Source organism: Protobothrops mucrosquamatus, unplaced genomic scaffold (assembly GCF_001527695.2).
Source record: "Protobothrops mucrosquamatus isolate PMUCROS unplaced genomic scaffold, P.Mucros_1.0 scaffold1, whole genome shotgun sequence".
NCBI lineage: Eukaryota > Metazoa > Chordata > Lepidosauria > Squamata > Viperidae > Protobothrops > Protobothrops mucrosquamatus.
In genome coordinates this window covers 1429395-1445728 of record NW_015386388.1, presented here as the reverse complement: position 1 = coordinate 1445728, position 16334 = coordinate 1429395, and the positions used below count along the sequence as shown (strand labels likewise).

The 16334-nt window shown below is 43.3% G+C and overlaps 1 protein-coding gene across 1 annotated transcript in view; it reads left to right on the top strand.

Moving 5' to 3' along the window:
* The first annotated feature begins 2246 nt into the window (after window positions 1-2246).
* The window catches only part of ATXN7L3 (ataxin 7 like 3), a 29681-nt gene continuing 15593 nt past the window's right edge, over window positions 2247-16334 (top strand). Inside the window, exons 1-2 of the mRNA XM_015832236.1 lie at window positions 2247-2261; window positions 15642-15765. Of these exons, the coding sequence (XP_015687722.1) occupies window positions 15715-15765 (51 nt within the window). The 5' untranslated portion in view covers window positions 2247-2261; window positions 15642-15714. The remainder of the gene's footprint in view (window positions 2262-15641; window positions 15766-16334) is intronic.

Sequence of the window (16334 nt, the reverse complement as noted above, 5' to 3'; positions counted from 1 at the left end):
CACTTTTCCCTTCCACATAACTTTCTGTTAATGTGCTTTGATACAGCACTTTGGGAACATCCAACTTCTTTTGCAATTACCTTTTGAGGCTTTCCCTCCTTATGGAGGATGTCAACGATGATTGTCTGCACAACTGTCAGGTCAGCAGTCTTTCCCATGATTGTGATTCTTACTGAACCACATTGAGAGACCATTTAAAGGCTCAGGAACCCTTTGCAGGTGTTATGGCTTAATTAGCTGATTACAGTGGGACACTTTGAGCCTAGAATATTGAACCTTTTCACAATATTCTAATTTTCTGAGATTGTGGATTTGGGGTTTTCATGAGCTGTAAGCCATAATCATCTCACTTATGACACATCACGGCTTGAACTATCTTGCTTTTCATGTAATGAGTCTATTTCATATATTAGGTTCACCTTTTAAGTTGCATTACTGAAATAAATGAACTTTTGCACGATATTCTAATTTTTTAAGTTTCACCTGTATGTGTGTACATGTATTGCACATACTCATATGAATGTAGACTGGAGTTTTGGAATGCCATAGATTCTGTATCCTTTATCCCTTCTATCATAATAAATACCATAATGTTGGTATATTTGTGTTTCATAACATTCAACACTTACTTGCAATTAAATCTTTAATAATGGGATATATGAGGTTGTTAGAGCAGATTAATGCTTAAACAAATTATTTGTAAGCAATTTTGAACATTACCTACTAGAAAGCTAGTGGCTCCTTTTTCCATGTGACAAGAGATGACAAATTGACACAAAGGAATAAATACAATAAATATAATACTCATTTAAGGTAAATCTTTTAATCTCTATACAGGAACAGGAAGACATTTTTAAAGATGAAAGATGAAAAGATACGAGAGGAACTAATTTGAATGTGACAAATATTATTTTAGAATTCTTCAACTTTGTCATTTGGCCTAAATAAATTGAAATTAGAAATAAAACAGAGAAAGGAAAATAAAACATCAGCTCATAACTAAAGGATTATATATACATGCTCCTTGAATGATATAAGTACATTACATACTGGCATCACAAATATGTACACTGTTTGAAATACTGAACCATTTTAGCATACATTAAAAGCTAGCCTCTCAAACGTTTTTTCCTTTTAACTGAAAATCCTTCACGAAGAGATCTGAATCCAGATAGATCTGTTGAAATCACATACATACACATGTCCCTCAAACTTGAATTTATACCGTAATTGCATCTCTGGATCTTGGAATGCAGGCTGAGCTCTGCAAGCAGAATTTGAGAGGACAAACAGTGCTTAATTTTCGTGATGGGAAAAGAAGTGAGGGTTCAAACCTGGAAATCCTATTTTGGTGTTTTCTTTCCAATCCTTTCCAGAAGTGTGGAAAATTTGCACAAGTCTGAGAATTCTGGGTACCACCGGATCGGGAAGAGGCAGCTGGAGTTAACTCAGGGGACATTATTTTCCACCTCTTCTATGAATTCCAGACCTCAATATCTGGGAAAGAATTAGCCGGAGTGGTAGACTGTAAGCAACTCTTTCGCCCTGGTTGTGGCACGTTTTGCATTTGTTTTCCAAAGTTAGGGTCTAGGCGGGGCTCAGAAGCGAGGGCTAAGGTCTAGGAGCGAATTCATCACCACAAAGATGCGAGTGCGAGTACATATATCCGCCAATTTTGAGTTTAAGTGTACACACGCGCACGTTGTCCCTTCCCCATAACCCCGGAAAATTCTGACATTCTACAGCAAATGTAACAATGTACCAGTAAGCAGCGACTCCTCGACAACAACCTTGATGACAGCGAGACGGGGAGGAGAAGAGGAGGAGACAGAAATCACGTCGGTTGGTCGCTTCCTTCGCTCTTCCCTTAAGAGCAACTCCATTGGGCGCCCTTCTCCCCACATCTTTTTCTGCCCTCCTCTGGTGCCCGCCCCGTTACCATCAAGTTCGGTTGAGTCTCTATTGCAAAAGGTGTTTCCCCCTTCCCCTTCCCTTCCCTTCCCTATTTGCTACCGCCAATGTTGGAAGTGCTGTAAAAGAAAAGGAGGTAGATGCGTTAGGCCGGACTGGCCTATCCATCCGATCGACTCTCTCTTTTCTTCTTCCTGCCAGGGGCCTTGCGTTGAGCTGGGGCCGGTGAGGAGGGGGCATGGCTGCTTCGCCTGGGGCCCGGCAGGCCGCCTGGGAAGCAGCCACGGGCCATCAAGGGGGAGGTGGTCGATTGTGAGACTTCTCTTCCTCTTCCTGCCCCGTGTGTGGAGGTAAGTAAATGAAGAGGGGAGGGCAATAATTTGGGGAAGGGACGGTAGGTCCAGGGGCTGCTATGGGAGGGATAATGGGCATGCAAATAGGCAGGGATGGAGTGAAGTAAGAAATGGGGTGAATAAACAGATGTGGGATGGGGATTGGGCAGGAAAATAATTGTTTGCTTGGAGACCTGATTAAAAGATAATTAAATTTTTGGAGGAGCATTGTTCAATAAAGCCTCTGTGATCAAAAAAGAAATAGGGAGAGCTATTGAATTTACCCGGGCTTACAATGTTTCAGGGACACTGGATTATTCACTGCTGGACACTGAAAGCTTGGCTAAAGGGACCTTTATAATGTAGAGTAACTTTCTTCATTGTATAAAATGGAGTAGATTATTGGCAGACAGTCTTAACAAGAATTAGCACAGGATAGTGCTTAGATGTCAGTGCAGGAGAGGCTCGATTAGAAATCTCTAGTTACAAAACTTAGTAAATAATCTTCGGCCTGGCTCACCTACATAGTTTAGTCTACTTCTCTAGGTTGTGGTCAAGATAAAACGAGGCAAGAAAAAACTTGTGTCCTGCCCTGATTTTCCTGAAAGAGCAATAAGATATAAATGTAGCAAGCATACCAATTTTTACTGAACATATCAGACCTAGCTTATCTCAGAATGTGGAATGTTGGGAGCATGCAGTTGAGCATTTCCAAAGCAAATGCTCTGCTGTTGGGGTAAACCAGAGCAATCCTTGATCTGATAAGGTAGTTGCTGAGCTAGTGAGGAAGAGTAACCAATTAGGTCTGGATGAGGGCAGAATGTGACTGACAACTCCTTTTACCAAATGAAATATTTCCTGAAGGATGTGTGCAAAGCAGCACCCAGGATAAGTGAGAATAAAAAAATGAGCATGATAAAAGCAAGGATGAAAGCCCCTTTTCTCAAAGTGGCACTCCCCAGATGCACTACAGCTGTACTTTAGCTGTATTAGTTTGAGTAATTGGGGTGGAAAATATGTTATTTGTGATTTACCTACAGTCATGGACTTCATACGGACAACTATAATGAAATATGGTAATCCTTTTTAAAAAAATATTTATGTAGAAATTTTTGTTTATAAATATGAAATCCCAGCCCTATGTAGATTCTTCCCTTTTTGCTCCCCAAAAGAATTAAAATCTGATCTTCAATTTTTTTTTACTCACTGTGAATGTAATTCGCCCAGTATTCTTCAATATCTTCCTAAATGACTTAATTAAGGCAATAGGAGGGGAACTCATCAAATTTTTAGATGACTCTAAACTGGCAAGAATGCCAACACCCCAGAAGACAAGCTCAGGATCCAAAAAGATGTTGACAGACTTGAACAATGGGCCCTATCCAGCAAAATGAAAATTAATGTGGAGAAAAGCAAAGTTTTACACCTGGGCAGGAAAAAACCAAAGGTACAAGTACAGATTAGACAAAACCTGGCTCAAAAACAGTAACTGTGAGAGGGATCTTGGAGTCTTAGTGGACGATGAGCCAGCAGTGTGCAGCAGCAGTCAAAAAAGCCAATACAATCCTTGGTTGTATAAATGGGCATAGAATCAAAATCCCGTGAAGTATAAGTACCGCTTTATAAAACCTTAGTAAGGCCACATCTGGTATACTGCATCCAGTTTTGGTCACCACATTACAAAAAAGATGTTGAGACTTTGGAAAAGTGCACAGAAGAGCAACTAAGATGATCAAAGGCCTGGAGACTAAAACATATGAAGAATGGTTGCAGGATTTGGGTATGGCCAGTCTAGAGAAAAGGACAAAGGGGGGACGTGATAGCAATATTCCAATATTTGAGGGGCTGCCACAAGGAGGAGGGGGTCAATTTATTTCCCAAAGCACCAGAAGGCAAAAAAAACCCCAATGGATGGAAATTAATCAAGGAGAGGAGCAACCCAGAATTAAGGAGGATAATTAACCCGTGGAATAACTTGCCTTCAGACATTGTGGGTGCTTCATCACTGGAGGTTTTTAAGAAGAGTCTGGACAGCCACTTGTTTGAAATAGTATAGGGTGTCCTGTTTGAGCAGGGGGATGGACTAGAAGACCATATGGATTACACCCCAAGGTTCTCAAGGAACTGGTAGATGTGATCTCAGAACCACTGAACTATATTTTTCAAAGATCTTGGAGCACTGGGAAACTACCAGCGGACTGGAAAAGAGCCGATGTAGTTCCCATCTTCAAAAAAGGAAAAAAAATGGATCCAGGAAATTACAGACCTATCAGCCTGACTTCAAGACCTGGGAAGATTCTGGAAAAGATAATCAAACAACAAATCAGCGAATACCTAGAGGCAAACAAAGTCATTACTAAAAGCCAACATGGGTTTGTCAAAAACAGATCATGCCAGACAAACCTTATTGCATTCTTTGACCTAGTGACAAAATTAGTGGATCAGAGGAATGCTGTGGATATAATTTACTTGGACTTCAGTAAGGCATTTAATAAAGTAGATCACAACCTACTACTCGATAAGATAGAAAAATGTGGGTTAGACAGCATCCCCACCAGATGGATCCGTAGCTGGCTGACCGGCCGTACTCAGCATGTGGTCCTCAATGGAACTGCATCTACATGGAGGGAAATGTGTAATGGGGTGCCCCAGGGCTCTGTTCTAGGCCCAGTGCTCTTCAACATCTTCATTAATGATTTGGACGAGGGTATAGATGGGGAACTCATCAAATTTGTGGATGACACCAAGCTGGCAGGAATAGCCAACACTCCAGAAGACAGGCTTAAGATACAGGAGGATCTGGACAGACTTGAACACTGGGCGCTATCTAACAAAATGAAATTCAATGGTGAAAAAAATAAGGTTCTACATTTAGGCAAGAAAAACCAAATGTACAGGTATAGTATAGGGGGTACCTTGCTCAATAGTAGTAACTGTGAGAGGGATCTCGGAGTCCTAGTGGACAATCACTTAAATATGAGTCAGAAGTGTGCTGCAGCTGCCAAAAAAGCCAACACAGTGCTGGGCTGCTTTAACAGAGGGATAGAATCAAGATCTCGTGAATATTAATACCACTTTACAATGCCTTGGTAAGGCCACACTTGGAATACTGCATCCGGTTTTGGTCACCACGATGTAAAAAAGATGCTGAGACTCTAGAAAGAGTACAGAGAAGAGCAACAAAGATGATTAGGGGACTGGAGGCTAAAACATATAAGGAACGGTTGCTGGAATTGGGTATGTCTAGTTTAATAAAGAGAAGGACGAGGGGGGACATGATAGCAGTGTTCCAATATCTCAGGGGCTGCCACAAAGAAGAGGGAGTCAAGCTATTCTCCAAGGCGCCTGAAGGCAGGACAAGAAGCAACGGATGGAAACTGATCAAGGAGAGAAGCAACTTAGAACTAAGGAGAAACGTCCTGACAGTTAGAACAATTAACCAATGGAACAACCTGCTTCCAGAAGTGGTGAATGCTCCAACATTGGAAGTTTTTAAGAAGAGACTGGACAGCCATTTGTCCGAAATGGTGTAGAGTTCCTGCCTGAGCAGAGGGTTGGACTCGATGACCTCCAAGGTCCTTTCCAACTTTATTATTATTATTATTATTATTATTATTATTATTATTATTATTATTATTATTATTATTATTATTATTATTATTATTATTATTATTTTTATTATTATTATTATTAATCATCTCCAAGGTCCCTTCCAGCTCGATTCTGATTCTGATGCAATATCATTGTTGTGGTTATAGTGTAGATCAGCGGTTCTCAACCTGTGGGTCGCGACCCTTTTGGGGGTCGAACGACCGTTTCACAGGGGTCGCCTAAGACCATCGGAAAACACATATTTCCGATGGTCTTAGGAACCGAGACACGGCTCCGCATCGGGCTCCGCACGGCCTCCTCCGCCATTTGCAGAGAGAGAGAGACAGAGAGGCACTTTCGCTTTCCTTCTCTCTCTCTCTCAGGCGGACTTACCGTATTTTTCGCTCTATAAGACGCACTCTCCCCCCCCAAAAGATGGGGGGAAATGTCTGTGCGTCTTATGGAGCGAATGCTGCCTCCCACTGCGCCGCTCCGCGTCCCGCGCCTCCGTGTTTCAAGCCTCTGGCACAGAACTGCTGGCGTTATGCTTGGGCAGAAGAAGTTTTCTTTTAGAGATGGGGCGGGTGGGCCTGACATTCGCGCGCAGGCAGGACCCCGCCCGCCGAGCCACCGCTTCCCCATTGCCCTCCACGCCAGCCGGCTCCGTCTCCAGACCTCCCAGCTGACGGGCGCAGGTCCGGGGCTCGCCAGCTGACGGGCGCAGGAGGTAGGCACCGCCGCGGCCTCCCAACCGTGCCGCCGCGGCCTCCCAGCCGCTTGCTTCTTCGGCTGGAGCAATTGCAAGGGCTTGCATGGTACCCAAGGGCCGCTGACGCGCTCCCCCGCCGCCGGCGACCATGCAAGCCCTTGCATGGTCGGGTGGGCCTGACATTCGCNCAGGATTCGACCATGCAAGCCCTTGCAATTGCTCCAGCCGAAGAAGCAAGCGGCTGGGAGGCCGTGGCAGCGCGGTTGGGAGGCCGCGGCAGCGCCTACCTCCTACGCCCGTCAGCTGGCGAGCCCCGGACCTGCGCCCGTCAGTTGGGAGGTCTGGAGACGGAGCTGGCTGGCGTGGAGGGCGATGGGGAAGCGGTGGCTCAGCGGGCGCAGGAGGTAGGCGCGCGCGAATCCTGCGCGTGAATGTCAGGCCCACCCGACCATGCAAGGGCTTGCATGGTCGCCGTCGGCGGGGAGCGCGTCAGCGGCCCTTGGGAACCATGCAAGCCCTTGCAATTGCTCCAGCCGAAGAAGCAAGCGGCTGGGAGGCCGCGGCGGCGCGGTTGGGAGGCCACGGCGGCACCTACCTCCTGCGCCCGTCACCTGGCGAGCCCCGGACTTGCGCCCGTCAGCTGGGAGGTCTGGAGATGGAGCCGGTTGGCGTGGAGGGCAATGGGGAAGCGGTGGCTCGGCGGGCGGGGTCCTGCCTACGCGCGAATGTCAGGCCCACCCACCCCATCTGTAAAAGAAAACGTCTTCCGCCCAAGCATAACCTTTAAGGATTTTAAGGATCTTTGAGAGAGAGAAATGGAGAGAAAGAGGGAAAGAGAAATAGTATAGTACCAGTATGTGCGTCTTATGGTCAGGTGCGTCTTATAGAGCGAAAAATACGGTACCTCCTGCAGGGCTCCTGATTGGCCCTGCGCCCGGGTGCCCCACCCCCTGGGAGAAGCGTGGCCAGGGCCTCGTGGCCTTGGAGCCGCCCGGGGAAGCCCCGGGATCCCTGCTGGGAGCGGCCTGCTGGAGGCTCCGCTGAACGGGACAGCCCTCCCGCAAGCCGTGGCCCAAGGGAGACCAGCCACTGCGATCCCCACCCAGCCCGACCATTGGACCCGCTGGCCAGGAAGGCGCGCCGGAGTCCAGGCTGCCAGGAAGGAAGAAGGAGATTCAGCAAAGGTAGGAGAGGAGAGCTGCCTCCTAGGGCCCAGCGCTGGCGGCGGCTTCCTTGCCATCCTCTTCCTCCTCCCATTCTTCCTCCTGTTGCCCCCAAGGCGGCTCGGGCGGGCGCCGGGGCAAGAGGGGTGCCTGGGGGGAGCAGCCGGGCTGGCGGAGGGGCTAGCGGGCCGCGTAGCCCCAGCCCCCACTGCGGCTCCATCGAATGGGCGGAGGGCGAGGTCGGGCAGTGTGGAGTCACGGCTGGGATGGCAGCAGCGGTTTTCTCGCCCTTCTCTCCTTCCTCCTGCTGCCCCCAAAGCGGCTCAGGCGGGCGCCGGGGCAAAAGGGATGCCTGGGGGGGAGCAGCCGGGCTGGCGGAGGGCTAGCGGGCCGCGCGGCCCCAGCCCCCACCACGGCTTCATCGAATGGGCAGAGGGCGAGGCCAGGCAGCGCGGAGTTGCGGCTGGGACGGCGGCAGCGGTTTTCTCACCCTTCTCTCCTTCCTCCTGCTGCCTCCAAGGCAGCTCGGGCGGGCGCCGGGAGGAAGAGGGGTGCCTGGGGTGAGCAGCCGAGTTGGCGGAGGGGCTGGCTGGCCGCGCGGCCCCAGCCCCCACCGCGGCTTAATCGGATGGGCGGAGGGCGAGGCCGGGCAGCGCGGAGTCGCGGCTGAAACGGCGGCAGCAGTTTTCTCACCCTTCTCTCCTTCCTCCTGCTGCTCGGGCGGGTGCCAGGAGGAAGAGGGGTGCCTGGGGGGGAGCAGTCGAGCTGGCAGAGGTGCTGGCAGGCTGTGCAGCACCAGCCCCCACCGCGGCTCCATCGATGGACGGAGGACGAGGCCAGGCAGCGCAGAGTCCCGGCGGGGACCCCTGACGATGCAGCAGTGACCGCCGGAGCCGCTGCCTCCCGTCCTGCTCCCCGTCCCCGCCCGTTCGGTTGAGAACGCAGCGGAGGCTGGGCCGGGGGCGCCGGGAACCCCCGACAATGTTGCCGTAAGAGAGAGAGGAAAGAGAGAGAAACAGAGGAAAAGAGAGAGGAAAGAGAGAAAGAGAAAGGGAGGAAACAGAGAAAAAGAGAGAGAGAAAGAGAGGAAAGAAAAAGAGAAAGAAAAAGAGAAGGAAAAAGAGAGGAAAGAGAAACGGGGAAGAGGAAAGAGGGATAGAGAGAAGAGAGAGAGAAAGAAGAGAGAGAGGAAAGAGAAAGAGAGAAAGGAAAGAGAGAAAGGAAAAAAGAAAGGAAAGAGTGAAACAGAAAAAGAGAGGAAAGAGAAAGAGAGAGAGGAAAGAGAAACTGGGAGAGGAAAGAGAAAAAGAGGAAAGAGGGAAAGAGAGGAAAGAAGGACAGAGAAGAGAGAGGAAAGAGAGGGAGAGGAAAGAGAGGGAGAGAGGAAAGCATAATCACTATGCTTTAATTATGTTCAATTTGTAAAAATGAAAATACATCCTGCATATCAGATATTTACATTGTGATTCATAACGTAGCAAAATTACAGTTATGAAATAGCAATGAAAATAATTTTATGGTTGGGGGTCACCACAACATGGTGGCCACGCCCACTTGGTGGCCACACCCACTTGGCCACGCCCCTGGCACCCGGTGATGTATAAGTGGTTGGGGGTCACCACAACATGGGGAACTGTATTATGGGGTCGCGGCATTAGAAAGGTTGAGAACCACTGGTGTAGATACTTAAATTCATGGAGATCTCATTTAACAATCCTAACCCATTTGGTGAGGAAAAAGTATACTGTAGTCAAAATAAGCCGAGGTGTTTGATGGTTTTGTGAAAATCACTGGGGGGGAAAAAGGAATAAGAGCTTTTTTTATACTTCCTAAGTTGAAGCTGAAAGTAATTAGTCCAAACTACCCAGCTGGTTTCCATGCCTAGGGAAGGAACTAGGACTTGGGGTCTCCCTCATTTCAGATCCAGTACTTCAACTTATCTTACAGTGACTCTCACATTCATGTATAAGTATTTTTTTTTATCTCTTCTTTTTTTTACTTAATTAAAGGCAAAAATATGGTATGAAGTAGAAGTCTCAGCTAAAGAAGGTAATGCAATTAGGAGGAGCTGACAGTAGATATTCAGAAAGGTCTGGAAACTGATGGATATAATAAAGCAAGGCTGAATTGGATTAAGGGAGTAGTTGCTTGGAATTCAGAGGAGGCATGGAAGGCACATAATAGCTCTGAATGAATTGTTTCCCAACTTGATTCCAGCAAGTTGGATAGTGGTGACAGGAATTATAGTACAGAAAATTTAAGATCATCAATTCCTTTTATTGGGTTTCCCTTCTGCAATTAAGCATTATTATCTGGTTTTGTTTTTAGACTTCTATCAGAGCACAGAAAATGTTTCATTTATAGTTACTTCATCTTTGTTTTCCAAGTCCTGTCTCTTTGTAATTCAAAATAGGACTTAGCTCCAACACTTCTTTCTAGAATGTGAAGTATAATAATTAAAAAGGTAAAATTTCCTCAGAACAGAGCACGAATCTGTTTTCCTCTGATGAGTAACTGTGACTTGTACCTCCCCCCCTTGGATTGAGAATAAAGCCATTTGGGGCGGCTCCCGTTTGTTCCGGGCAGGTTCTTGTGCAGCATCCAGTGTAACCAGTATAAAGACTGTACATTTGAGCATCAGTTCAGTTTCTGCACTGAAGAGATAAAGCAGTGCAAGAGAAGGGCAGGGTCCAAATTAATCTTACATGGTATTTAAGTACGCATATCAACTTTTGTTGACCCGAATTGATTCTGTGGCTTGAAAAATAAATTGAAAAACAATTGATGAGAGCCACTGATAACAGGTGTTTTTTTTTAAACACACACCAAATTTAGAGGGGATATTTTAACTATTGCAAGATTTGGTGGCACAGGAACCAAGGAGAGAGTTGATGGTAGTAAAAGCGGCATATTTTGAGGAAGAGCTGTGAATCAGAGAGGGAGATTAAAAATGAGATACCAAGGCCCAGGACTGGCGGTTGGAAGTGAAAGCTAGGCTTCAAGACATGCTGTACAATAAATAGCCAATTTAAATAAGAACTTGATTAATTCTTCCTTATTTTCAAGTTGTATAAATGGCCCAAATAGATGGTAAAACTGACCATCATTATGTAGTCTTGGTGATGAAAAAAGTGGTCTTCTAGTTTTTTTTTATTAGTTTTATTCATTTATAACATAAAATGTGAAAATAGAAAAGCAAATAGTAGGGGACAACAGTAGGGAAAGGGAAAAGAGAAAGGGAAAACAAAAAAAGTGTGAAGAAAGGGAGGGGAAGAAACAAAAGGCATTGACTTCCGACTCTTTGTTGTAGTAAAATCAGACATTAAAATCCAATCTCAACTTTTTACATTTCTATAGTAGTATGCACTAACCATTTCTGTATCCGCAAATCAGTCTAATCGGTAAAACCCAAAATCATAATGTCATTTTTTTTCCACCTCAAGCACAAAGTCCAGAAGCAGTTTCCAAATTCAAACAAAGGTGCTTATGTTCTTTTCTTTTATCAGCACAGTCAATTTGGTCCATCTCTGCTAATTCCATCAGCTTTTGTAATCATTTGTCCATGATAGGAATCGAGGCATCCTTCCACTTTTTGTGCATAGAACAATCTTGCTGCCATCAACCATATATAAAATTAGAGTTCCAAATTTTTTTCCACTTCTCTTTTCATTTAAAACTTTCAATACCAAAATAAATAATAAGTGGCATCCTTGTCTTGTATCCTTTTGAATGTCACATGGATCAATTAAATCACCATTAATAACAATTTTTGCTTGCTGTGATGTGTAAACAGATTTAACTCCTTGAATAAAGCTCTCTCCAAAGTCCATTTCTTCCAGGACTTTAAATATAAAAGTCCAATTTAAATTGTCAAAGGCCTTCTCTGCATCTAGGAATATTAAAGCTGCCTGTTTCTCATTATGGTATTGTAAATATTCAATGATATTCAGAACAGTCCTCACATTAGTGGTCTTCTAGTGTTCCAAATGGACAACTTCCTATTTGGCAGCTGAGTTTAGGAATGGATACAGTGTCCAGGATGAAGGGAGGGTGATTCCAGATGGCTGGCTACAGGGAAGCATTAGATCTGGAGTATCTATAATGTCCAGGTTTTGTTTTGTCTTTGTTAAGCAAATGAAGGCTGCATCTGGTGTTAAAGGAGTACTTTCCCCAACAATGGGGTGCCAAAGGAACTTTGAAATTATTACTAAGCTTTGCAAGTCCATCCATTCTTTTGTAAGCTAGCTCTATTAAAGATTAAGGGATGGATTTCTCTTGAGCAAATCCATCACAATATAGGGTGTGTGTAAGAGGCGAGACAGAGACTGGTTTATTTGTATCTTTTAGTCTATCAACTACAGATGACAACTCCCTTATATTAGAGAAAAGGCAGTTTTGTGCAGTGTTTTCATGTGTATATGGATTACTTTCTCATTTCTCAGTGCCAATCTAACCCCCCATGGGGGATTTTTAAAAGCCAACACCCCTTTTTAAAAGGTTCTAACCTTGCAATGATGTAGTAAACATAGATTACATTATTAGTTGGCATCTCATTTTAAATGTCCTGTAAAACAGGACATTGCAATGTTAAAAAAAGCCATGAGTTATACATACCAGTATGTAAAACCTCTGCCTGAGAATTTGAATACAATTTTTTTTAAAGATGCATTTTTGGATCATGTAATTCTTAGAAGAAAAGAGAGGTTTTGAGTAGCACTAATCAATATCAGTGATGCAATGGTTCTGTCTTTCATGTATGTTAATGTTAGAATTTTTTTTTATCCCATGTATATTTTTATCACACACACACACACAGAGAGGGACAGACACCCCAATTCTTTTATTAACACAATGCATAGCTGATTTGTGAGCTCCCCATCTGAGCTTGTTGATCTACAATTTCAACCTAAGCTTTTACATGATCATTCTCTCTTTTCAAAAGTAGATAAGAGCTCATTAATATAGATCAGGGGTAGTCAACCTTGGCTCTTTTATGACTCATGGACTTCAACTCCCAGAATTCCTGAGCCAGCCATGTTGGGAGTTGAAGTCCACGAGTCATAAAAGAGCCAAGGTTGACTACCCCTGATATAGATGCTTCTGCCTCTCTCCTCATCCCTCCCCTTCAAAACCATTGAAATGTAGATTGCCTCTTTTTCTGCTCTGGGGGCTCCATATTAGCTAAGCTTTTACTGTGCAGCACACAAGCTTGCGAGATTTTTCTTCTACGCCAATTTACAAAAGGATACAACTTCTGATTGGTGTCTGAACAATCTCAGAAAAAGAGAAACGGGAGTCAGCAAAAACTTTTGAATCCTAGAAATAGCTAGATTACAATCCAGTTTTATCTAATCTGGTATTTTTCAAAAGAAAAAAAAAGAGAAAGCTGTTTGTGGATCTTAGTTTCTGTGGAAGTGTGCTGGGGAGCTCAAGAGGGGTAAGGCAAGATGGTGGATGAAGGTGTTGATTTGGAAAGGCCATCAAACAGATTATTTTCAGATTTCTGTTTTTCTTTCTTGCTGTTGCATGCATTTGACAAATGCCTCACCTCAATCTGACAGTTACTTCTTGAGGCTGTTTGGAACGCTTATGGAACGCTTACCTTACATCTGTGCGGTCTGTCCATACTCTCAGTGAATGCAGTTTTAATGTTTCTAAAGATGAAGTGCCTATATCTTTGGATGGGATCAGTTTGTTTTGTCAGTTTACTTTGTGCCCTCTCCTTTTTGAAGTGTTGCAAATATTTTTTATCCTTTTAGCGTATTTTTTTTTCTGTTCCCTTTCCATTCCATTGTGAAGATAGCAATTGTTGAAGCTGGAGATGGAGTGTTGGACCTTATGGAAACTGTCCTTAATAAATGGTCAATCTGCTTTGTTCTTATTTAGGCCAACTATTTTTGCACAAAGAAATAGGTTAACCTATTGCCCCATGCCCCAGATCTGACCAGTACAAAATAGATTAAATTGTAATGAGCTGGTATGCAGATCCTCCAGGATTAAGGTAGCAGTGTTTTCATTAGCCAGTGCTATAAAAATGTACTTTCCTTAAAATAGATTCCGCTTCCAAGAACATTGGATTTGGTTATATGTATACGTCATATTCTTAGTATTTCTTCCTGTTATTTGTTTTATTCTGGTTTTGCTTGTTATAGATCCTGAAATCCTATCTGAAGCACTGAATACTACTCATAAATTTATCTGGTGTCTGAGTTTTCAGTAGGCATCACTCTTGTGAAATGTGTGTAGATCAATTTTTCCCAAAAATAAAATGGAGACTTCTAGGCCACTAAAATATACTCCCCTCTCTTTCTCTTGCTCTTTAAGAATTGTGAATATTTCTACACCTCTATCCTTATCCAGTTCCAATTCATTTTAAAAATATTGATTAGTTTGGGTGTTTGCATTCTCAGCACTTGAATATCTATGGGGGTGCTTTTTTGCCATCTTTAGAGGTTTCTCTAGCAAGAGATTTGAAAATATAGTCAGATCCTGGGAAAATTCCAAATGTCTTATCAATTCCAGAAAGATTAACTATGTAGCAAAAACTTGTAATCAGTGTATTCTGGCAAAGAACGGAATGGAACACCGATTTTATTAGATTCATAATGGATGTGGAAAATTGAAAAATGGGGCTTGGATGGTAAAAGCTGTATAGTGGTTCAGAATGAGCTACATATGAATAATTCCTTGGTTTGGTGTCATGTTTGGAAGCTATTTACGGTATATACTTTCTAAGTTCTGGCTCCTCTTACCTACCTAAAATGTAAAACAACATTCCCTAATCTCATGCCTTTCAGATATGCTAGATTGCAATTCCCATAATACCTAACCAACTGATCGTTGTAGTTATAGAACATTTGGAAGGCTGTAACAAGATAATATATGTGCACATCTTTAAATATTTAACACTAAATATGAGATCTTACTGAGAAAGTTAAAGTATCAAAGCCATAACAATTGGATGGCACTATGATATGGATGGGTGGGTAGAATGTAGTTAATATAGTTCACTGCTAAGAAAGAGAGGAACATGTACTTCCTCCAAGCTAATAATAAGTTAAGTCCTGCATTGCGTTTTGACTGAAGATTGAATAGTGGAATATGAACATGACAACTTCTAATACTTTGTATCTCTCAGAAGCCAGGCTGGTAGTTGGAATAACCATTGGATAAGAGAATTTAAGGCCATAGGTTGGCATGTGTCAGTCTGTTTCCACAAAATACCATAAAATTTTACAAAGTGGAGGGAAAAAAGAAACATGGTATATTTACATTATAAATCTCTAATAAGATTTATAGCCCATCTTTCTTTCTACACAAAGCAATGCCAGAACAATGAATGAATATCTATATTGCACTGCTATCAACAAGTGAGAGAGGATGGCAATCTGGCAGGTTGATTAATTTCCCAGGAATTTGTCAGGTAGTCAGAGGTCATGGATGCCCTCAGCAGATACTCAGGAACATGGAACTTGTTAAGTTACCATCTACAATAGTTTGGTGGATTACATGAATTCAGAGGCTGAGCCCTGTGCAGGAGGCCATAATTCCTTCCCATTAATACATTACCACACCATAGCAATAGCTCTGTCAACTGGGGAGGCAGAGGAATATGGTTTCCACCAAATTCTCAATGAGGTAGTAGAACTTATATTAAAAATTGAGAAATACTTCCAAAAATTGCTGGTGGCAAGGGCTACTTATAAAATAGGTTTTATAAGCATGGTATATTCAAGAATGGTTTTTCAAAAATGGCTCTCAATCCTCACCCAAAGCGCATTTTTCAAAATTATTGGCAATTTATAGGCATTATCAATTAAAACTGTCATTAATATTTCTGTCCTGCATAACTTCTTACTCGTTGCTTTGTTTTCCATTATGAAAGTAAGATTTTCTTGAAGTGATAATTGAATCTTTTTGCCTGTCTTCATTTAGGGGCACCTGTTCCCATTTCAGTCTCGCCTCTACTATGTTGCATTTTCAGCATCTTTTCTGATAGCTGTTGCAAATGAAAATGGAGGAAATGACTTTGTCGGGCCTGGATAACAGCAAGTTAGAAGTAAGTTGCAAAGCGGTTGATAGAGCAAAGCCAAGAAAAAAATCTTATGGTTCTTTTGAACAGAGTGAAGAGCCCATTGTAGTCAGAGCTTAGCTTAGATGTGTATGCTATGAGTCATCTATCTGACATTTGTATATAGATATTAAAGAGATTTTTAAAAATGTCATGTTTCCTGAAAGTGAATACATTCTCTTTTATATTGGGAAATATAATATATAATAATATACAGGTCTCCCAATTTATTTATTTATTTATTTATTTATTTATTACATTTATACCGCGGCTTACAGCCAATTTAAAACAAGACAATCAATACAATATAAAATTTAAAATATAATTAAAACGAAATATTAGTATGGACCTTATCTACCTTTTTTAAAAAGTTATTTAAAAACCAAATTTAAAATACCCCTTAGGCCAGTCCCGCCAGCTGAAATAGCCATGTCTTGAGGGCGCGGCGGAAGGAGGGGAGATCCGGAATCACCCGGATCTCTGGGGGTAGTTCGTTCCAGAGGGTGGGGGCTCCAACAGAGAAGGCTCTCCCCCTGGGGGTCGCCAACCGACACTGT